Source organism: Lepus europaeus, chromosome 10 (genome assembly GCF_033115175.1).
Source record: "Lepus europaeus isolate LE1 chromosome 10, mLepTim1.pri, whole genome shotgun sequence".
Taxonomy (NCBI): Eukaryota; Metazoa; Chordata; class Mammalia; order Lagomorpha; family Leporidae; genus Lepus; species Lepus europaeus.
Window position 1 is genome coordinate 71,178,773 of NC_084836.1, and position 23,225 is coordinate 71,201,997.

At 57.4% G+C, this 23,225-nt stretch overlaps 2 protein-coding genes across 3 annotated transcripts; one reads left to right on the forward strand and one right to left on the reverse strand.

The window, feature by feature from the left end:
- Positions 1-1,762: 1,762 nt before the first annotated feature.
- Positions 1,763-4,643, reverse strand: WNT1 (Wnt family member 1). The gene is made up of 4 exons (XM_062202227.1): positions 4,540-4,643; positions 3,586-3,839; positions 2,673-2,938; positions 1,763-2,251 (listed from the first exon to the last, which is right to left on the reverse strand). Exons 1-4 carry the CDS (start codon positions 4,641-4,643, stop codon positions 1,763-1,765), a joined length of 1,113 nt encoding a protein of 370 aa, XP_062058211.1.
- Positions 4,644-11,639: 6,996 nt separating this feature from the next.
- WNT10B (Wnt family member 10B) lies at positions 11,640-17,396 on the forward strand. Of its 2 annotated transcripts, XM_062202229.1 has the most exons (6): positions 11,640-11,868; positions 12,123-12,340; positions 13,063-13,177; positions 13,312-13,574; positions 15,234-15,607; positions 15,888-17,396. In XM_062202229.1, exons 3-6 carry the CDS (start codon positions 13,104-13,106, stop codon positions 16,344-16,346), a joined length of 1,170 nt encoding a protein of 389 aa, XP_062058213.1. In that variant the 5' UTR covers positions 11,640-11,868; positions 12,123-12,340; positions 13,063-13,103; the 3' UTR covers positions 16,347-17,396. The 2 variants fall into 2 exon arrangements, with proteins under 2 accessions (XP_062058213.1, XP_062058212.1); XM_062202228.1 differs by lacking the exon at positions 11,640-11,868 and having other exon boundaries at positions 12,062-12,340.
- Positions 17,397-23,225: the final 5,829 nt, after the last annotated feature.

Genomic DNA, 23,225 nt, shown 5'->3' on the forward strand with positions numbered 1-23,225 from the left:
GGGCAGGATTAGAATGCCTGCTGATGTCTGTGAATGCGCACTTCGAAGTTTTCACACCAGTGCTGTCACTGTTTATGAGAATGGCTAGCTTAATGGTGTGGCTATGGTTGACATTGGGTTTCCTTTTGGTTGTATTCAGTTAAGTGTGGCCTGTGTTTGGATCTTAAGCCTCCTGTCCCACTTTCCTCTTCCACCATTGTCTCTGAGCTTTTGAGTCCCTGTCTGTCACCTGGATGCCCCTGAGCCCAGAGCGAGGATGGGATCCTAATAGGGTGTTTCCCCATTAGGAAAACCTCACCGCCACCCAATGCCCTGAGCGCAGCTGGGGAAGGCAGGCTTGAGGAACCAATAGCTATACACTGGGGCAACACCCTTTTCTGCTTGGGTTTCTTTTCCCACTCCTTCGAATAGGGTCCTGACTGCCACTCCATCGGCGCTACCGTCACAGCCCCAGGGAGTTGGTCTAATCCCCACTCACTGCGTGAATGCACACGCCCGCATCTCCTGGCCAGTGGTGTTGGAGGAGGAAGACCTCTGCGGGGTCTTTTGGTTCTTTATCAGGTTCTCTTAGGAGACGTCATTAGGGCCATGGAAGGGTCGGGATCTCAGGGCCCTCGTGCGGGATCAGAAAAGCCGTCCTCTGATGATGCGTTCTGTTTGTTTAAGAGCATCTAAGCCAGGCAAGGATGCAAGAAGGGCGAAGGTCGTGTTCTGAATTCAAGGAAAAGCCAGCAGGTCATTGATAAAAATAGAGATTTTATTCTGCAGAGGAAGATACTGCACCGATGGGGGCGAGGAGCCACTAATAGCTACAGTGGGAGGAAATACTGATTCCGGTGGGCAAAGGCATCTTTGAGAAGCTGGGAAGAGGAGAGTAAAGGGTACAGGGGCCAAAGGAGAGAGGCTAGGGGGTGAGAAGTGGGGGGTGTGGTCTCTGCAAACCAGGCTGGAACCCAGCACAATAAATAGTTTTATTTACAACAACCAAATTTGTGGCTTTGTATCCACGTGTCAGTGCAAATTATTTACACACTAATGAGAAGGCAGGACAGGAAGGGGTAGGAGGTGGCTGAGGGTGGCTCACAGCTGTTCAATGGCTTCAGGGCAGAGGCTTGGAGAATGGGGTGGGGGGCATTGCTGCCGGGTTGCCCCCCCCACCCTCACCCCCTTCTGGAGGGGGGGGCCTCCTGGTCCACATCACCACAGCTGCCTTTTCACCCTGCAATCTCCCGCTTCAGCTGCTCACGGGGAGGAGAAAGTCCCTGATGGCCCAGGTGTGTGTATGTGTGTGTGTATGTGTGTGTGCCTGTGTGTGTCTGCACCCCTAGCAAGCTGGGAGGGGGAAGGGGTGCATGGAGACCGAGAGAGAAAGGACAAAGAGGGAAAGAGAGAGGCGCAGGGGTCGCTGGTACCATGGAGCAGGGAGCTGGCCCCAGAGTGGGAAAAAGACCAATCCTTCTCTCACCTGGTCAAGCAGGGGAAGGGGGCAGTGCAACAAGGGGGGTCTCCCGCGGTCAGGGAGGGAGGTAGGTCTGGGGCAGATCCCTCAGAGTGGCAAGAGGGTGCGTGCCGCCCCAGGTAAGTGGTTTGAGGAGTCCCCAGGTAGATGGAGGTGGGAGGGACCATCTGCACCACCGTGGGGACGCGGCTGGAGGTACGGGATGCGGGTGGGGACGCTTCTGAGGGTCTGGCAGGCCAGCGAGTCTGTCTGGGGGGAGCGCTGGAGGCCAGCGTTCTCCCGGGCGCGAGCGAGCGCGGCGCCTCACAGACACTCGTGCAGCACGCGCGTATGTGTGCAGTTGCGGCAGCTGACATGACAGCACCAGTGGAAGGTGCAATTGCAGCGCTCGGTGACGCGCTGCGTGCGCGTGCGGTGGCCCCGACCGCAGCACAGCAGCTCGCAGCCGTCCAGAGCCGGCGACGAGCTGTTGCAGGCTCGCCCCGTGGTGCCCGCGGTGCCCAGGCGTCCGCTGTACGTGCAGAAGTTGGGCGATTTCTCAAAGTAAACCAGGTCGTGCGGGGAGGGCGGCTTGTGCGCCGGGTCCTCGGGCTCCAGGCGCAGCAGCTCCGCCCGCGAAGCGCGGTTGCTACCGCGGTTGCCGTAGAGGACGCGCGAGGCGCCGTCGAAGCGGTCGCGCAGCACATCGCCCACGGCGCGCAGCGTGGGCAGCCGCATCCAGCACGTGCGCACGGTGCACGAGCCCGACATGCCGTGGCACTTGCACTCCTGGCGCATCTCGGAGAAGACGGTCTGTGAGGGAAGAGAGCGAGCCGTCCTAGGGCACTGCTGGCGCCGAGGCCACCCGCCCGGGCACCGCCCCCTCCCGGACGCCAGCAGGCCCTCTCTCGGCAGCAGCCCTGGCCTAGCCAAGCCCAGGGCAAGGGACGTGACGAAGTGTGCCGCCGAGATTGGACAGGAGCTGCGCGTCCATCTCAGCCTCCCAGGCTTATTTTTCGCGTCTGTAGCACTGAAGGGCCGTAGGCGAGGCAGTCTGTGGGTTGCACAACTTGTAATCGCTTTGGTTGCATCTGTGCCTCTCAGCCCAGGAAGCCCTCCCTTAGCCCTCGACCGCTTATCTCTTCCCTTCCCCGGCTTCCTTCCAAGCCTTCTGCGCCCTCTGGGACGCCCTCTCCTGGTGCCCCCGGAGCCCGCGGGTCCCAGGTCGACTTACCGTGCGGCCCGCCTCGTTGTTGTGCAGGTTCATGAGAAAGCGCAGGTCCCGCCCCTTCTCCCCGGAGTCCACGAATTCCCTGCCAAAGAGGCGGCCGAAGTCGATGTTGTCGCTGCAGCCCCCCCAGTGCCAGTCGGGGCCCCCGGGGCCGCGCCGCCGATAGTCGCACGTGCAAGACTCGATGGAACCCTCGGAGCAGGAGCGCGCCACCGAGTGGGTGACCCCCGCGGAGGTGATGGCGAAGATAAAAGCTGTTTCCCGGCAGCCTGTGGATGAAAAGCTCAAGATCAGGAAGGGTGTTCCTGAGGGGGGCTCGGCCTGGGACCACGTAGTCCTGAGAACTGGGACCCGGGTCGCCTTTAGCAAGTAGGTGCGTGGGCGGGCGCGCACCCGTAATCACGCCTCGCCGACTTCTCCGCGCGCATTTTGACTGGAGCTCAAATGGGGCAGCCCCAGAGAGAAAATCCGAAAGCAGGGGAGCAGGAGAACTTCGCATCGGCAAGTTCTGGCCTCAGCCCAAACTTGCCATCTATGTGGCTCACGCAAAGCCGTGCTGGGCAGGAGGCAAGACGCGTTCCTGTAGACAACAGCTCCTCGGACATCGCTGGGACAGGGTGGGGGTAGGGAGAGCCCGCCGGCCGGCGCCCCCCGACCAGCAGCTCCTTTTCTCTGGGGGCGATGGTTCAGAAGAATCAAGCTTCTTGCCCAAGGCATACAGTTGGAAAGCGCTCGGTTAGAAAGAGCGTGCCCTGGAGCCCGCGCTGGGCTCTGGGCGCTCGGCAGGTGGACAGAGTGACCTTACAGCGCCCCGGACGTCTTCCCTGCACTCGCTCGCCCTCCCGCCGGTGCCCCGGGGGTGGGGGTAACCCTGCGTTTCCTCTGCTCCCGGAAGCAGCGCCTTCCTGGCACCCACCTCGGTTGACGATCTTGCCGAAGAGGTGGGGCCCCGGCGCGGTGGGGCAGTTCCAGCGGCGGTTCCGGAATTGCCACTTGCACTCGCGCACGGCGCTCTGCAGCCCCCCGCTCACGCTGTGCAGGATGCCTGGGTTCTGCCGGATCAGGCGCCGCTGTTTGCGGCTCAGGAGCTGCAGACTGGGCTCCAGCACCAGCTGCAGGCTCTTGGAGTCAGTTAGCAGGTTCGTGGAGGAAGCGACGTTTACGATGCCCCTGGGAGGACACGAAACTGGAGCTCAGGTTCCCCAAGGGGACCCGCACCTTAACGGTAAACGCCGTCTTCCCTCTGTCCGTCTGCCTGGGGCTCTGTGTGGGGAGGCAGTCGTCGGAAGATAAATAATAAGGTAATGACCCCGTGCTGCCGAGCTCACCTGTTTGAAATAACCAGGCATGTGTGTCCGGGAGCCCACCATGCAGGGTCTGGACAGAGGCATAGGGAACCCGGAGGCTGAGCGGCCACCTGCGCTCCCCCAGCCTCCTCTCTGCCAGCCGAAGCATGGAGCTCCGAGCCTGCAGTCCTTGCCCGCCCAGGGCATGCAATGCTTGAGTCCCACCCCTCTACTCGCATCCCTTCTAAGACCATGACTGGCCCTTGCCTTTCCCTGGTGGTGAGACTTCTGATGTGGACACCAACGTGAAGCCTGCCTTGGGGCTCAAAAGGGAAGAACAGTGTTAGAAGGGAGTGGGCTCCCTGCCCTGGGTATGGTGGGTCTCTGCAGGCCGGTAGTTCACCCCACTGCAGGAGAGCTGGAGCCTGGGTGTGGGGAGTGGGGCTGCAGTGCGCGCCAGCGTGCCCCGGGATGTTGGCGCAGCGAGCCAGTCGGCTGACGGATCCCAGAGCGTGGGAGCTGGGTAGGGTTGACCCCTGGCTCTGCGCCCCGGGACAAGTGGTGACCCCGACCAGCTCACTTACCACCATCGGCCGCTGCTGTTGGCCGCCAGAGCTGCGGGCAGGGCGGCCAGCGCCAGTAGCAGCGCAGGAGAAACCCAGCTGGGCAGCAGCGCCCAGCGCCCCATGGCCTGCCTGGCCTTGCCCGCTCTGTGCTGTAGTTGCGGCGGCTTTGGCGGCTGCCCGCGACAGTGGGGCGGGACGCGGCGGTGGCGGCAGTGGCGAAAGTTCGCAGTCTGGCTTTAAGGACCCTGGAGGCGGGCGGCCAGCAGCATGGCTCGCGGTCCCGGCTGGTGGGCTGAAGCGGCCACGGCGGGCGGCACCGCCTCTTATAGTTGCGGCGCTGGCTGAAGTGACGAGAGGAGGCTGCCCCGCGGGGCCGCACTGTGGCACCAGGGCGCACCGGTCAGGGCGCAGACAATGGGCGGCGAGCGGGGTCCTGGCTCCCGCCCGTCTGAGCCGAGAGCTGACGGGCTGGCCGTCGGGGCTCATCCCCCCGCCCCCTGCCCGGTGGCCCCCGCCTCCGGGCCTGCACTGGCCGCCGACCCCTCCCCTTGGGACGCCCTCCCACGCGCGCCCGCCTCACTTCTCTCCGCGTCCGGAGCCCGTCGGGGCTAGCATCCGCCAGGGGGCGCGGCGACAATGTGCTTGCTGGGAGAACCCGCCAGGCGCCCAACCCGCCTCGCCGCTTGCGGTGGGGCTGTCCCCTCGACGTCACCCCGAGTCCCGCCGGCGTCCCTTCTCTCCCCCATCCTGAGTAGCGGAAGGAAAGTTGTGGTTCTGGTCAGCGACTCCGGGGGACGCTTCCCCGCCCAGGAACTCCCGACGGCTGGACAGGGAAGGAAAAGGGGGAGACTGGAGGGGGTGTGTATGCGTGGGTGGGGCTGTGGTCAGGGAAATCCCGGTGATTGGGGGTGGGGGGGCTTAAGCCCAGCCGTGGAGAGAAACCGGTTTGTGCATGCCGGCAAGGAGCGCATGAGTGGGCTAAGTGTGACAATGTGAGTGCGAGCGAATGAGGGTGTGTTCTAGGGGGGGTGCATCGCTCTCCGTGTGTCTGCCTGTGCAGAAACTCCTTGTTCTGAGATGTTTGGAACTTTTCCAAAGAATTTTGGAATTCAGCTCACACCAGAAGAGATCAAGTCATCCCAGCCCTGCGGTGGCCTGGGGCTGTGTGTCAGGAAGGAGGTGGAGCTTGTTGAGGGACGCAGAGCTAGCCAGCAGCGTCTGGGACTGTGTGGAGGTGGGTGGATGAGTGAGCGCAGGGGGAGACAAAGTATGTGTATATGTGTCACTCTGTCGCTCTCTTTCCCTTGCGCCATCTTACGGTGTGTCATCCTGTGGTGGGGTGTGTGGACCTGCTCCTGTGATTGGGGGAGGGAGCCGAGCCTACAGCCATGGCCGTGTCTGAGCAGCTGGATCTCAGAGCACTGGCTGGGCTCAGAGAGGATGGCAGAAGGGATGAGAGGCGTGGGTGCGGCAGGAGAGGATTGTAGAGAGGCTGCTTCTGCCGGAACAGAAGGTTGGGGTAGGGCACTTGTGCCTCGACCTGTGTGCTTCTCTCTGGATTTTTCTGTCTTCCTCCCAAACTCCGCTTTTCTTCAGTCTGGCCACACTGGGCTGTCTGGACCCACTCCATCCGATGTGCCGACCCTTCTCTCTCCTTTCTCCCAGAGGCTCCAGCTCAACGGCAAGTCCACTCCAGGGCTTCCTATTGGAGAAGTGCCTGCTTTCCTCTGTATGGGCACAGGAGACACCGCCAGGCTGGTGACCACAGCCTCTTCCCTCCTCCACCACACAGAGAGGTCTCTGCCTCTCTGTCTCTTCTTTTTCCCCAATTTAGAGGAGAAAAAAGAGACTCAGCATTTGTTCGAGGCCACAGCTAATAGGGCCAGATCATTTTGACTCAAAGCTCCTGTGTGCTGATTGCTTCCTACCAGGGACCTGCCAGCAGGCTGGTGCCCTTCTGAAATCGACAAACAGATCAAAGTGGTTGCTAGGACCTTCTAGTCTTCCTTTTGGGTCCTCTTTTCTTCCTCTCACTTGTCCTTGAAGACCTACTTACTTACTTATTTATTTTAAAAAGATTTATTTAAGAGGCAGAGTTATAGACCAAGATAGGGAGAGACACAGAGAGAGCTCTTCCATCTGCTGGCTCACTCCCCAAATGGTCACAACAGCCAGGGCTGGGCCAGGCTGAAGCCAGGGGCTTCCTCTGGGTCTCCCACACAGGTGCAGGGCCCAAACACTTGGGCCATCTTCCACTGCTGTCCCAGGCCCCATCTGCAGGGAGCTGGATCGAAGTGAAGCAGCCGGGACTTGAACCGGCACCCGTATGCCCACAGTGCCAGCCCCTGAAGATGCTTTCTGACTCATTTACCCAGACCTGACCCTAAAGTGTCTGAAGTCCTAGAAATGACCAAGCTTCCCTTGCAAGGCAAGAAGATCATTCTGAGGAGTAAATGCCTGGGAAGCTTAAATGCTATTCCTGGGACACTTAGCATTTTAAAAGAGATGTGTATGAATCCAAATGAAGTGTGACAGAGGCTAGTTTTGAGGATCCTGTACTTCTCTGACCCTCTGCCCAGCCCAGGGTACCTGGCCTCTCCAATAATTCATCTCTGAAGGACAAGGTGTAGTGGCTCAGTATCATCCACAGTCCCAAGCCTATAGTCTCAGCAGAAAACACCTGCTGCAGATTGCCCGAGTACATGAGCAGTACCATGAGCAGTCTTCCTTTGCCCCTTAGCAATGTCTTCCCATGGAGGCCTGGAGAGGTTGATAGACCCCCACCTGGAAGGGGGGCGGGTGGGCTTGGAAGACAAGGAAGCACTGTCTGTGGCCATTGGCATCAAGCAGAGGTAGGAAGAGAGAAATGGAGCCCATATCCTTAGTCCAGCATTCTGACCTCCAGGAGTAGGGAGGAAGTGAGGAAGGGCTTGAGGCTTGGATTCACACTATGACCTAGCCCTGTTTCTGGGAAGAGCAAATCACCTTATGAATACATCTCCCCACCCCCACCCACATCACCAGTTTGCTGGCAGGTACCCATACACCTGCCAACACACTGTGACAGCGCCAGTCTGAAAGGCCACAAAACCAATCCCATATGGCCATCCAAAATTGCTCCATTTCTCTGCTCGTGCCAATTCCTTTTTCTTTTCACCCCAGTCACACCTCTGAACTCATCTGCTTGGCAGAATCATCCATGAACCTCCGTGTTGCCCTGCCCAATAGGCAGTTCTCAGTGCTCACTGCAGTCACCTTTCTGGAACAGTAGGCACAGCTAAACACTTCCTCCTTCTGGAAATGCATCTCCACTTGGTTCTGGAACAGCCGTTCCTACCTCACTGGCTGCTTATCAGTCTCTCTATCTGGTTCCTCCTTGTTTATCCAATTTCTAAACACTGGGACACACCCAAGGTTCAATCTGAGCTTCTTCGCTAGCTACTCAAACTCCCCTGGTGAACTATCCAGACTCACATTCCCTCGTTTATATCTGTCTCTGCACTCTGGTCTTCCATATCTACCACTTGAATTAGCATCTCAGAATTCACTGAATCCTTGATTCCTACTTGTCCCAACTGCTCGTTCTTCAGTCTTTTCCACCGCAGTAAATAGCAACTCCAGGGGCCAGCACTGTAGCATAGTGGGTAAAGCTGCTGCCTGCAGTGCCAGCATCCCATATGGGCACCGGTTCTAGTCCCAGCTGCTCCTCTTCCAATCTAGCTCTCTGCTGTGGCCTGAGGAAGCAGTAGAAGATGGTCCAAGTCCTTGGGCCCCTGCACCCCTGTGGGATACCCGGAAGAAGCTCCTGGCTCCTGGCTTCAGATTGGCACAGCTCTGGCCATTGTGGCCAATTGGGGAGTGAACCAGTGAATGGAAGACCTCTCTCTCTGTCTCTCTGCCTCTCCTCTCTTTGTGTAACTCTGACTTTCAAAAAAATGAATAAATATTTTTAAAAAAAAATAAATATTTTTTTAAAAAAAATAGTAACTCCATCCTTTCAGGACAAAGGCCTAGGACAATGGCCTTCTCAGAGTTCTCCTTGCTCCTATCCTTAACACACACACACACCACAGTCCATTCCCCTCACAGCAGCCAGAGCCATCTTTTCCAAAATGGAAGTCATGCTGGCACTGCAGCTCAACAGGCTAATTCTTCGCCTTGCGGCAACGCCGGCACTCCGGGTTCTAGTCCCGGTCGGGGTGCTGGATTCTGTCCCGGTTGCCCCTCTTCCAGGCCAGCTCTCTGCTGTGGCCCAGGAGTGCAGTGGAGGATGGCCCAAGTGCTTGGGCCCTGCACCCCATGGGAGACCAGGAGAAGCACCTGGCTCCTGGCTTCGGATCAGTGTGGTGCACCGGCTGCAGTGCGCCAGCTGTGGCGGCCATTGGGGGGTGAACCAATGGCAAAAGGAAGACCTCTCTCTCTCTCTCTCTCTCACTGTCCACTCTGCCTGTCAAAAAAAAAAAAAAAAAAGGAAGTCATATCATGTTATTCAAATCTTCGGATACCCCATGTCACTCAATGCAAAAATCAAAATCTTTCCAGTAGCTTCTCAGGCCCCATATGCACTGCCTGTTTTTTTCTGAGTTCATCCTTCTTTGCTTTCTGCTGTGTCTCCCCATGGATTCCTCCCCTCTTGCCACGCTGGCCTCCTTGGCATGCTCACTTGCCTGGGTCTGTGCACCTGCTCTCCTGTTTTCTGGAATGCTCTCCAAGTGTTCATTCCCTCTCTTCCTTTCCCTCTGTCTTTATCAAGACCCCACTACCAACCTCCTTTACCCCGCTTTATTTTTCTCTGTATCGCTTTTGACCACAATCAATAGCAAATTTCTATTCTACACAAGGGATAGGAGTGAGCTGTTGGAGGAGGGAGGCAGCTTTTGCCTGAACCCTGGGATGGGGTGGGGGGAGGAAGCAGGGGACCAAGGCTGCAAGTTTGTGGGCGGGGAAGCCTACATTCATTCGAAGCGTCAGCAGGCAGCACTACCCCACTGGGTTGGGAAGGCATGAGCAGAGAAGGGGGACATGTCCCAGGCTGACCCCCACAGACTGCTGGAGCTCACTGCCGATTATGGGGGGGAGGGGGCGCTGCCTGAGTCCAGCACGGTCTGGTCACAGACCCTTTGGTGCCTCCTAGTGGTGGCCTGCGGTGCTGCAGCAGGCTTTCGAGGCGGAGGGTAGGCAGTGCGGCTGAGCTCACCGCTTCAGGCGCATCCATCCCTCCTGGGCCTATAATTTGGGTTCCCCGGGCCTGGCCGCCCCTATCAGCGGCTTAGCAACAGATGAGTCACCCGGGACCCTGGGCCAAGGCAAACATGGGGGGAGGAGGAGGAGGAGGAGGTTTCCCCAGGCTGCGCCCGGCTTTAGCCACCGCCTCGGTTGCTTGATCCCCCCAATCTCCAGGGGCCCCTACCCTTTTCTCTGACCCCCGCCCTCCAGAGCCCCAGTGTTCTTCTCCACACTGCTCTCGATCCACTCTGTGGCCTCGCGATGGGAAGAGCAGCCCTCCATGCTGCTCATCCGCGTGCACTCCCTCCCTGCCGTGCTGACAGCCCCCTGCGAGCCCCCTTCCGTGAAGGCCCCAACCCTTGTCAAGGTCTCTCTGGTTCCCGCCCCTCCTCTTTCCTGGAGCTGGCCGCGTGCTTGGGGTATTAGGCAATGGGCGTGCACCCGCAGCCCTCTCCAGGCCCCGCCTGTCCCACCGCCCTTGAGCTGCCTGCGGGTCAGCGCTCAGGCCAGCCGGTCGGACTGAGGGCACTGTGGGCCAGCTCAGGCCACCCAGTCAGCCTGCTGTGGCCGCTCATCCCCAGGCCGGGTCTCATCAGGGACAGGGAGCCAGAGTAGGGGCGCTGGGATTTGGAACAGTCCAGCACGGAGGGCACAGGGGTCACTGATGAGTTGAAACCTATGGTACCGGTTCTGAGCCTGGCCCCTTGTTGGCACCTGACAGCAATGCTGTGTGAACACGACAAAGGTAGAATCCATAGGCGAAGCAAAAGATGCTAGCGAGATCAACAACCACCAAAACCACTCGAGGGAAATCTGGAGACACATGGAGAAGTTCCAGTGTCCATGAGGTCCCCATGGAAAAAGGGGTCTAGGACCCCCTACTCCAGGGACATGGGTGGATTTCAGGAAAAGGGGCCAGGACATTGGCAGGGACCACGGAATCCATGTTTATGGATAAAGCTACTGAGATAGGGCTTCAGCTTTTAGTGGCCTCAAAAGCCACTGTGGTTTGGCTCTTGTCCTCTAAATGGGAGGGGGGTCCATAGCACTTGGGCTCCGTCCCCCTATCCTCCCGCTATGCAGAGGTGCAAAATGAGAGCAAAGCATCCCTTCTCGGTCCAGGCTGCCCAGTGCCAGGGACCGTGGCACTCTCACCTCCCTGGCCTGTGCAGGGCTTGGCACAGGAAGGTGCTCAGGAAAATCCCAACATGCGTTAAATCCCCCATCTTCCATCTTGGACGCGGCGCCCCCTGCAGCCCAAGGCAGGACCTGCAGCCACACCGCCGGCTGCTACCACCACCAAGGAAGAGGCCTCTGGCTGCGGGCATCAGCCCCGTGCCTCTGCCTCCTGGGGAGCCGTGTCTGAGTCAACGTGCCTCGCCTGGGGTGCGCGGGGCCAGCCGTGCCTTGGGTTGTGGTCTGGCAGGGGCTGGGGGTGGCTGGGAAGCCTGGGGCCCCTCTCTGGCAAAAATAGCCCGCAGTGGTTAGAGTTGCAAGGGTGACTCAGGCGGGAGCTCGGTGGCGCCTAACCCCTTCACTGCCACCGCTGGAGCTCCTGGAGGTGATTTGCCTCTGCCTGTGTACCCCAGGACCGGGGTGTTTCCTGACTGTCTGGGGCTGGGCTCAGTTTGGGATCCCGAGACCCTCCTCAGCCTGTGTGAAGTGCACCTGCCAGCTCGCAGCCGGGATCCCCGGAAGGGTAGGAAGACCGCTGTGGGCCAGGATGCCTGCAAGGCAGGCTGAAGAGCTATGGGGCTACCTGAACCTCAGCTGGGACCACACTCCAAGGCCAAAGCTGACCCCTCCCAAGGGGGAGGTGCAGGGCTCTGAGGTGGGCGGTTGCCAAGCCCACAGTCCTAAGCCTCTCCTGCTGGCTCCCAGCGCCGTGCGGACGGCTGCGCTCCTGGCTCCGGACTCTGCAAGCCGCTGTCCAACCCCGGAAGCCAGACGCCTGTTCAGCTCCGTCCTCGGCTTGTCAAAGGAGCCCGCCAGTCACCCCGCTCTTGGTGGTGAAACTGAGGCAAAGAAAGATGATGAAAGGTTTGGCCACCGGGACGCGGTCCTGGCTTGTCGGTCTGGGTGGCTGCATTCTCCTTAGCAGCTTTGGGGACCCCAGCGCAGGTGAGAGGAACTCGGGCCATTTCCCTGCTCTGCGAGGCTGAGCTCGACGCGGGCGTCGGGGGAGAGGGTGTGTGTTTAGGCTGGGAGGAGGGGGAGCGGTTGCGTTCCCCTGGTCAAGGCAGGGAGGGGAGAGGGGGGAGGGGATGCCCCGGGCTCGGGGAGGGGCCGCAGCTCCGTCAGTCGGGCCGAGCCTCGGTGAGCTGTGCGCCAGCAGAGCCAGAGCTGCAGTTCTGCGCTTGCCGGCTCTCTCCTAGCTCTCTCGAGCACTCCCTCCCTTCCTCCCGCCCTTCCTTCCCCGCGGCCGCCGCGGCGCTGGGGGAAGCTGGCGGAGAGGAGTGGCCCAGCCCTGGAAGAATGCAGCGTTGCCGAGGGGGCAGAACCCGGAGCAGTCTCCCCAGAGTTTGAGCGGCCCGAGCCTAGTCCAGGCGGCCCAGCCGCGCCGGTCACGGACCCAGCACCGGAACCGCTGGAGGTAATCGGAGCCCAGAAAGCAAGGGAGGGGCGGGGGCGCACGCCCCCGGGGACGGAACCGGTGCACTGTCAGACCAGACAGACCAACGGACGCCCACCCGCAGGCGCGGAGAGCCAGAGACACTGCCAGGGATAAAGACAGCATAAAAGGGTGCCTCCAAGTTTGGAGGGCAATGAAGTGGCTGCAAAGGGGGGTGGGGACCAGACGGGCAGCCCGCTGAGGAGGGGAGTAAGTAGTTAGGAAAGGCGGGGACTCAGCTTTGCCCACACGGGGGTCCACACCGGAGAGAACCCGGCTCCCCTCCCGCTCCTAGCTGCACCTGGAGCGTTCCCTCCCTGAGCAGGGAGGTGTGCGCGGTGGGGGGGGGGGGGGAGTGGGGGAGCCCACTCTCCATTCTCCTTTGACAATACCTGCACTCCGTGGCCTCTGGAGGCGTGGGAGCCAGTTGTGGGTGGGGGGAGAGCTCGGAGAGGGAGCAGTGGGAGGCGGTGGTCGGTGTTTCTGAGTTTGAATGTGTGTGTGTGTGTCTGTGTGTACATTGTGTCTGACCGGGCAGGGCTCCAGGGCTTGCGTGAGGTCTGGGTTCTTCCTCTTTCAGCCGTCCAGGACTGTGGGAATGGGTTTTATTTGGGGATGGATGATTAGAGCCAGAACGGGTTAGGAGCCCCGAGCAAGCCACCCTTATCCCCAATCTCACATCAGATCTCTCTCCCCGTCCACAGGCCCTGACCACATCTGCCCACCGGAGCCTCCGGGCTTCGACATGCTGGAGGAGCCCCAGCAGCGGACTCTGCCCTTGGGCCTCGCGGGTCTCCTGCTCCTTGCGGTGTGCAGTCGGTGAGCAGCAGCCCCCCACTCCCCGCTGTGGTACCTCTGAGCCCTCCACCAACCACCTGCCCTCGGGGAGTGCAGGCCGGGAGTGGAGGCGGTGGAGGGGGTCCAGACCCCAGAGACGCCCTCTCTGTTCCCAGGGCGCTCAGCAATGAGATTCTGGGCCTGAAGCTGCCCGGGGAGCCGCCGCTGACGGCCAACACCGTGTGCTTGACGCTGTCCGGCCTAAGCAAGCGCCAGCTGGGCCTGTGCCTGCGCAGCCCCGACGTGACGGCCTCTGCGCTTCAGGGTCTGCACGTCGCCGTGCACGAGTGCCAGCACCAGCTGCGCGACCAGCGCTGGAACTGCTCGGCGCTCGAGGGCGGCGGCCGCCTGCCGCACCACAGCGCCATCCTCAAGCGCGGTGAGCCTGGAGGGGCGGGGTCTGCGCCGCCGCCGAGGCTGGGGTGCGGGGGGCAGGCCGAGGCGAGCGGAGGCGGGAAGGGACGGGTTCAAGGCTCCGGGAGGGGCCTCTCCGGGAATTCCCCCCTGGGAGCCAGGCTGAGCCGGGTCTGGCCACCCGTCTGGGCCCCTACGGTGCTGACTCCCACCTGCTCGCTGCCGGCAAGGCAGCTGGGTCCTCACTCCTCTACCCCAGGGCTCCCCCCCTTTCCTGCCTCCGCCCTGCTCAATCTGGGTTGCACCTGTGAACAAGAGACGCCCCCAGCCCTGGAAGCTTCAAACGCCCCCATTCCGCTCCCCCCGCCCCCATTGCTCTCTCCCCTCCCTCCACTCTGGACAAGTCCAGGCTGGTGTCCCCAGAGCCTCAGCGGGGGTGGAGTGACGCCCCCAACCGTTTAAGGGTTAAACCTGCTCCCCTAATTGCTGGGGTTCCCAGGAGCCAAAGCTGGGAACAAAGACCCTGATAGCTTTGAAGCTGGGGAGCAGCCCCCTCCTCTGAGCTGTGGAGTTCCCAGGTGTCCCTCACCTGAGCAGGTGAGGAATGGCTGGAGGGGCAGAGAACAGGTCACTGCTGGTCTGGTCTGGAAGGCATGGTCTGGGAGGCATCACAGCCTCTCCCCACGCCCTGCTCCCCGAGGAGCAAAGATCCGTGGGGGGCTCCACCCAGGGGGTGGGGGCAGTGCTTCGGGGACTATAGGGTTAATAGGCAGATGCCATCTGCAGGGGAATTCCCAAGACGTGTGCAAACAGCTTTGTTCTTGGAACGCTGGGGTTGGGGGATCCGGAGGCTGGTCCGGGCCCTGGGTCCTGGGCACTGAGGAGCCTGGCCTCTACGCCTTTCATCTTCTCAGGGCTCCTACAGGGTGGCGAGGGACCCCTCTACTTCTGCTGAGAGCCTGGCGTAGGAGAAGGCTTTGCCTTTGGGTGGGGCGTGTGTCTATCCAAGCCTGGGAAGGGCTTATCATCTTGAGCTTCCGTGAACCCCCCAAAAAACATAACACAGAAGCCAATCTTTTAAGAGGGCCTTAGGGAAAATCCCCTCCACCCCCATCCCTCTCCACTCCCCAGTATTTTATAAGGTAATAGCAGGTTAGGATAAACAGTCTTGACGGGCAAATATAAAACTCAGACCTGGGCAGTTCCACAGCTTGAGTGCTTTGTGGGTGTTGGGGTGGTGGAGGGTAGTTTGATTAAAAGACTGATTAAGATAATCCTGAAGAAATAAAAAGAACCCCAAAGGCTTCTCCCCACCCCACCACCCTCACCCCCTAGAGTGTCCTGCAGGGCTGGGGAATTTCAAGGCTTTCAGATGTGGAACTCGGTGAACTCATCTTCAAAGACCTCAGGGACTCCCTCTTAGTCATCCCAATCCCAGGGTCTCCTCCCCCCTGGGCGAGCTCTTTCATCCACACCTGAAAACCACAGACTTTTAAGAGGGATAATGGGTCTCCAAAAATCATCTGGATCCACCGTCTTCCTTTACAGATAAGGAAATCAGGCTCTGGGCTTTCTGATCTGTCCGGCAGGGTCAGGAATCAGTTAGGAATTGCTTCCCACTCTCAGCTGCCTGTCAATGTCCCCTCCACCATTCGCCTTTCTTCTCCCCCTCCCCCCCAACCAGGTTTCCGTGAGAGTGCCTTCTCCTTCTCCATGCTGGCTGCTGGGGTAATGCATGCGGTAGCCACAGCCTGCAGCCTGGGCAAGCTGGTGAGCTGTGGCTGTGGCTGGAAGGGCAGCGGTGAGCAGGATCGGCTCAGGTCCAAACTGCTGCAGCTGCAGGCGCTATCCCGGGGCAAGAGTTTTCCCCACTCCCTGCCCAGCCCTGGCCCCGGCTCAGGCTCCAGCCCTGGCCCCCAGGACACGTGGGAATGGGGTGGCTGTAACCATGACATGGACTTTGGAGAGAAGTTCTCTCGGGACTTCTTGGATTCCAGGGAAGCTCCCCGGGACATCCAGGCGAGAATGCGAATCCATAACAACAGGGTGGGGCGCCAGGTATGTGAATGCATCTTGACCTGGGTTCCCTGGCTTTCTTGAGTCCTGGCTAGCCGCTGAGAAGCACAGCAGAGCAGTAGCATGTGGGATGGTGGCGGCCCCTCAGCACCTGCAAGACACCCAGCCTCAGCTCAGCATCTGCAAACGGCGAACGCACCCAGCTTAGCACCTGCTGGCTTTGCAAAGCCCTTTCTCTTCTGCCATCGAAACATTCTTGCCTCCTGGGTGCTGGGCCTCTGGGCTGCCCTCACCTCCACCTCTTTCCTCTCTGACGCTCTAGGTGGTAACTGAAAACCTGAAGCGGAAATGCAAGTGCCATGGCACTTCAGGCAGCTGCCAGTTTAAAACATGCTGGAGGGCAGCCCCAGAGTTCCGGGCAGTGGGGGCAGCGCTGAGGGAGCGGCTGGGCCGAGCCATCTTCATCGACACCCACAACCGCAATTCTGGAGCCTTCCAACCCCGCCTGCGTCCCCGGCGACTATCAGGAGAGCTGGTCTACTTTGAGAAATCACCCGACTTCTGCGAGCGAGACCCCACGGTGGGCTCCCCGGGCACGAGGGGCCGGGCTTGCAACAAGACCAGCCGCCTGCTGGATGGCTGCGGGAGCCTGTGCTGCGGCCGGGGGCACAACGTGCTCCGGCAGACGCGAGTTGAGCGCTGCCACTGCCGCTTTCACTGGTGCTGCTACGTGCTATGTGACGAGTGCAAAGTCACAGAATGGGTCAATGTGTGCAAGTGAGGCCAGCCTCACCCTAGGGGCTGGGGAAGGGAAGTCCTTGGCTCTGGTTTCTGTCCAGGGTCCTCCTTGGCTCCTGGAAGTTCAAAAGCATCTACCTGGAACCAGCTTTTGAGGGTGGTAGGGGTCAGGTGAAGTCTCCCCAACCCCTGCCAAGTTAGCTGGATTTGGGAGAAATGTGCCATCCCTCTTCCTTAAACACCTGAATGGCCCAAGATGAAATTCACAGTCTTGGGCACCCTTTAACCCTGATTCTTGTTCCTTGTTTTTGACCACTCCTTTCTCTCGTGAGTGATAACTCCAGATATGCAGAAGTTAGAGGTGGAGCCAGTAAGACCTATATCTGAAAGGAGACCCCCTCACTGCTATCTACTGTTTGCAGCTCCTCTACAATAGCCTGGCTCTCCTCTTGAAAGGTAATGGGAGACAGTGATGGAAAGATTTGTCTTGGGGGACAAGATGGGAAGGTGGGGTAGGGTCTTCTCCCCTGAATCCTGTCCAGGCCCTTAGAAAATGAGCTTCCTTCCATTCAGGTGTTAAAATAGACCCTCCAAAGGAAGGTTTTTTTTTTTTTTTTTTTTTTTTTTTGACAGGCAGAGTGGATAGTGAGAGAGAGAGAGAGAGAGACAGAGAGAAAGGTCTTCCTTTTTGCAGTTGGTTCACCCTCCAATGGCCGCCGCGGTAGGTGCGCTGCGGCCGGCGCACCGCGCTGATCCGATGGCAGGAGCCAGGTGCTTCTCCTGGTCTCCCATGGGGTGCAGGGCCCAAGCACTTGGGCCATCCTCCACTGCACTCTCGGGCCACAGCAGAGAGCTGGCCTGGAAGAGGGGCAACTGGGACAGGATCGGTGCCCCGACCGGGACTAGAACCCAGTGTGCCTGCGCCGCAAGGCGGAGGATTAGCCTAGTGAGCCGCGGTGCCGGCCTTTTTTTTTTTTTTTTAACCTAAGACTCTTGGAGCCTTTTTCCTTCTTCAGCAGGAGGGTTGAGAATGGATAATTTATTGTACTGAGACTTGTTCTTGGTTCCTGTTTGAAAATAAAATAAATTAAGCTACTGGGCTGGTGAGTGCGAATGGTGATTGTTATCTCCCCATGCTTGGGATCTCCGCCCCTGGTCACTTTTCCAGGTGCCTCCTACCCCTTCACTCAATGCGTGTCAAGGATTTGAAATGGCCTACAGTGGGGCTGGTTGGCAGTTTTGGTGGGAGGGGCTGCAGATCCAAAAATAGGTCTTGTTTACTTACTCCTGATTTCACCTCCATCATTGCTCTAGAACAAGAGCTGGCACATTTTTTTTCTCAAGTAAAATATGAGAAGGCTTGTGGTCTTCGTCTCAGCTACTCAACTCTGCTGTTACAGACGAGAAGCAACCATAGCCCATATATAAGTATATGAGTGTGGCTGTGTCCAGTTAAGCTTCACTCGTAAAATTGGGATGTGGGACAGGATTTGTCCTTTGCCTGTAGTTTGCTGACTGCCTGCTCTAGGCTATCAGATCACCTCTGTTCTGGAAATGTAAAGTCCTAAATGTATCTCAACATTGAACCTGGACCCAAAAAGAACAGATATCTTTCTCCTCTGATTACAAATAGAGAACTTGGGAGGTAGATGTAAGATGGATGGGGAACATAACAAAAGGAATTCCTACATTTTTTTTTCAGAGATATACTTTATGTATTTGAAAGGCACAGTTACACAGAGAGAAAGGGAGAGAGAGAGAGAGAGAGAGAGAGAGAGAGAGAGAGAGGTCTTCCATCTGCTGGTTCATTCCCCAAATGGCAGCAACAGCTGGGGCTGTGCCAGGCTGAAGCCAGGAGCCAGGAGCTTCTTCTGGGTCTCCCACATGGGTGCAGGGGCCCAAGCACTTGGGCCATCTTCTGCTGCTTTCCCAGGAGCATTAGCAGGGAGCTGGATTGGAAATGGAACAGCCGGGACTCAAACTGGCAACCACATGAGATGCTGGCACTGTAGGTGGAGGCTTAAGCCTCTATACCCTGAAAGACAGAGATTTCTTTTTCTTTCTTTCTTTTCTTTTCTTTTTCTTTTTTTCTTTTTTTTTTTTTTTTTTTGACAGGCAGAGTGGACAGTGAGAGAGAGAGACAGGGAGAAAGGTCTTCTTTTACCGTTGGTTCACCCTCCAATGGCCACTGCGGCCGGTGTGCTGCACCGCACCGCCAGGAGCCAGGTGCTTCTCCTGGTCTCTCATATGGGTGCAGGGCCCAAGGACTTGGGCCATCCTCCACTGCACTCCCGGGCCACAGCAGAGAGCTGGACTGGAAGAGGAGCAACCGGGACAGAATCCGGTGCCCTGACCAGGACTAGAACCCGGTGTGCCAGCGCTGCAGGTGGAGGATTAGCCTATTGAGCTTCATTGCCGCCAGACAGAGATGTTAACATCTGTTGATTCACTTCTCAAATAGCTGCAACAGCCCAGTCTGGGCCATAGTGAAGCCATAGCTGTCAGCTCCTTCCAGTTCTCCAACCTGAGAATGAGCAGGGGCTCATTACTTGAGCCCCATCATCCACTGCTCACCATGCACATTAGCCGGGAGCTGGATCAGAAGCAGAGTAGCTGGGACTTGAACTGGCACTCAGATAGGATGTGGGGGCACTGCAATTGGTAGTTTCATTCACTGCACCACAATGCCTGCCCCATTCAGAACTTTTGCATTTTTTTTTCAAGATTTATTTATTTGAAAGTCAGTTACACAGAGAGAGGAGAGGCAGAGAGAGAGAGGTCTTCCATCTGCTGGTTCACTCTCCAGATGGCCGCAATGGCCGGAGCTGTGTCGATCCAAAGCCAGGAGCCATGAGCTTCTTCCGGGTCTCCCACGTGGGTGCAGGGGCCCAAGGACTTGGGCCATCTTCTACTGCTTTCCCAGGCCATAGCAGAGAGCTGGATCGGAAGTGGAGCAGCCAGGACTTGAACTGGCACCCATACGGGATGCCGGCGCTTCAGGCCAGGGCGTTAACACACTGTGCCACAGTGCTGGCCCAGAACTTTCGTATTTAATCTAGTAAAATAATTCCTTTGCCATCTAAGAGATTGTCTCTAATAGGTCATCTCCCTTGCCAGGATGCTATAGAAATACTTCTCTTGACTTTTCCAGGCAACGGGCATATCTGCTATCCAGATTGCTCTCAAAATCAGGTGAAATGAGACTAGCGAAAGGGTACAATGACGTTTAAGGAGTGTTGGGCTTGAGCAGTAATTGATGGCAAAATTTCATTTTCTGAATTTCCTGCTCAACAGTGATAATTCTAAGCTTGGAAACTTGATGGAGGCGGGAGATATCCCACCCTGATTCCAGGTACTTACTGCAACTAGTACTCGCATGTGCATGTGTGTGTGTGTGTGTCGGGGGGAGGATTGTAGCTAGAATGGGCATAGAATAGATATGAGGGACAATAATGGTACAGAATACCCAGAGGAGCTAGCGTTGTAGTGTAGCGGGTAATCTACTACCGGCATCCCACTTGGGCACCAGTTCGAGTCCCAGATCAAGTCCACTTCTGATCCAGCTCCCTGCTAATGCACCTAGAAAGCAACAGAAGATGGCCCAAATCCTTGGGGCCCTGCATCCATGTAGAAGACCCAGAGGAAGCTTCTGGCTCCTGGTTTCAGCCTGGCCCAGCCTTGGCCATTGTGGCCATCTGGGAAGTGAACCAGTGAATGGAAGACTTATCTTTCTGTCTCTACCTCTCTCTGTAATTCTGCTTTTCAAAATAAGATAAATAATAAAATTAAGCTTTTTTTAAAAAAAGAATATTCAGAATGGGAATTTCCCACACTCAGGAAAAAGGAGAAACTCCAATAGAGTTACAGCAAGGACATCCCAGCCTTCTCTCTCTCTCTCTCTCTCTCTCTCTCTCTCTCTCTCTCTCTCTTTAAAGATTTTTATTATTTGAGAGGTAGAGTTACAGATAGTGAGAAGGAGAGACAGAGAGAAAGGTTGGTTCATTCCCCAAATGGCCACAATGGCCGGAGCTGCGCTGATCCAAAGCAAGGAGCCAGGTGCTTCTTCCCAGTCTCCCATGCGGGTGCAGGGGCCCAAGGACTTGGGCCATCTTCTACTGCTTCCCGAGGCCACAGCAGAGAGCTGGATCAGAAGAGGAGCAACTGGGACTCGAACTTGCGCCCATATGGGATGCGGGTGCCGCAGGTGGAGGATTAATCTACTGCACCACGGTACCAGCCCCGTCCCAACTTTTTCTAATCCTTCCTTCTTCTGTACTCCTTTGGCTCTTTTCCCCCCAGCTTTCTCCCTCTTCTTTCATCAGATGCACACTCTGCGGCAAACTTCAACCAACCCAAACCACAACCTTGACAAATTCCAAATGGATTTTGTCAGCAAGGCTAGTATCTCCACCCTTGCTCCCGGCACACGCACTGGGCTCGGGCCCAGGCTTGGGGTCAGTGATGGGGTAGGAGGATGCAACCCACAGAGCCACTGGCTATAGTTTTTTTTTTTTTTTTCCTTTTTGACAGGCAGAGTGGATAGTGAGAGAGAGAGAGAGAGACGGAGAGAAAGGTCTTCCTTTGCCGTTGGTTCACCCTCCAATGGCCGCTGCAGCCGGCGCATCTCGCTGATCCGAAGGCAGGAGCCAGGTGCTTCTTCTGGTCTCTCATGTGGGTGCAGGGCCCAAGCACTTGGGCCATCCTCCACTGCCTTCCCGGGCCATAGCAGAGAGCTGGCCTGGAAGAGGGGCAACCGGGACAGAATCCGGTGCCCCAACCAGGACTAGAACCCGGTATGCCAGCGCCACAAGGCAGAGGATTAGCCTGTTAAGCCACGGCGCCGGCCGGCTGTAGTTTCAGCTTTTATTAGGCTCCAGTGGCAGCCACAGGGAGGTAAGAAGGCTGATGAACCATATGCCTGGCCTCTGCCCTCCTTCAGCTTGGGATATTTTTCCCTCTGGTTCCTATCTGGTAGATGGGAAGTTGGGGAGTGACAGTGGTCATCTAATTTTCAGCTGGACAGCCCCGTCAGCTGCAGTGGCCAGTTTCTCCCCCAACTCTGGAGAGGGGAGAAGTTCAGTAGAGCTGGATGATTCTCTAGTTCCCATTGATCGGTTCTGCCTCACATACATGGTTCCTGCTGCTAACCATGTCAGGATGTCACCATTTCCAGCCTCCTGTCACATCTAGGCTACAGCCTTGGGGGGAGCTGAAGTCTCAGGCAGGACCGCCCACAGACAAGTTCCATCTCTCTGTTGGCGTCCCTGAAGGCTTGTTGGTGGGGTTGGGGCACTGGGGAAGAGGGGTTGAAAAGCATAATTTTGGTGGTCAGTATGGAGCCATAACTTGGTACAGTGTTATTAGAAACATTTCTAGGGAAAGAAATGAAAAGAGCAATCATGTAAAGGAATCACGAGGCCTGGTCTAGGGTTCCCTAATCACACTGGAGGTCTTTTATCTTTAAAAACACAGAGCTAGAGGCTGGGCGCTGTGGGTAAGCTGCTGCCTGCAGCACCGGCATCTCATATGAGCGCCGGTTGGAATCCTGGCTGCTCCACTTCCAATCCAGCTTCCTGCTAGTGCGCCCGGGAAAGCAGCAGAAAATGGCCCAAGTGCTTGGGTCCCTGCACCTATGTGGGAGACTTGAAGGAAGCTCCTGGCCCTTGGGTTCCGTTTGGCCCAGTCCTGGCCATTTTGGGGAGTGAACCAGCAGACGAAGATACCTCTCTCTCTGCCTCTGCCTCTCCCTCTCTTACACAACACACACACACACACACACAGACAGGGCCCAGCATTATGGCATAGCAGGCTGGTTGAGCCGCACCTTGTGTGGTAAGCATACCCTATCAGGCACTTGACTTACCATCCAGCTTCCTGCTGATGCTCCTGGGAAGGCAGCAGAGAAAGGGCCAAGTACCTGGACCCCAGCCACCCATGTAGGAGGCTCCAGGATGGAGTTCTTGGCTCCTGGCTCTCTGTCTCTCAGCCTTCCAAACAAATTATAAATCTTTAAAAATAAATGAAATGGAACCTAGGGACAGGCATTTGGCACATCCGTTTCAGCTGTCACTTGGGACACCTGCAGCCTCTCAGAATGCTTGGGTGCAAGGCCCGGCTCTGACTCCACTCTCCATTCTGGCTTCCTGCTCATTAGCATTCTGGGAGGCAACAGGTGATAGCTTAAATAACAGGGCCCTCGCTCCCCATGTGGGAGATCTGGATTGAGTTTCTAGATCCTGTCTTTGGCTTGGCCTAGCACTGGCTGTTGCAGACATTTGGGGAGTGGAGATGGGAGATCTCACTCTCTCTCTCTCTCGCTCTGCCTTTCAAATAAAATATATAAAAACAAAAAGAGAGATCCTATTCACTGATTCACTCTCCAAATGCCCACAGCAGCTGGGGCTGGGCCAGGAGCCAGGAACTTGGTCCAGGTCTCCCACATGGGTGGCAGGGACCCAAGTACTTGAGCCGTCACCTGCTGCCTCCCAGTTTGCATTAACAGAAAGCTATGTTAAGAAGGGGAGCTGTGACTTGAACCCAGGCTCCCCAATATGAGATGCCGGTAGCCCACATGGCAACTTAACTCTAGGCCAAATGTTCACCAACCCAATTGTTAGTTTGTTGTTGTTGTTCTTAAAAGATTTATTTATTTATTTATTTGAAAGTCAGAGTTACACAGAGAGAAAAGGAGAGGCAGAGAGAGAGAGAGAGGTCTTCCATTCGCTGGTTCACTCCCCTAGATGGCCGCAACGGCCAGAGCTGAGCCGGTCCAAAGCCAGGAGCCAGGAGCTTCTTCCGGGTCTCCCATGTGGGAGCAGGGGCCCAAGGACTTGGGCCATCTTCTGCTGCTTTCTTAGGCACCGGCCACCCAACTGTTAGTTTTTAAAAGACTAAATCTTAGAATGGTTTCCTATGTAGGAAA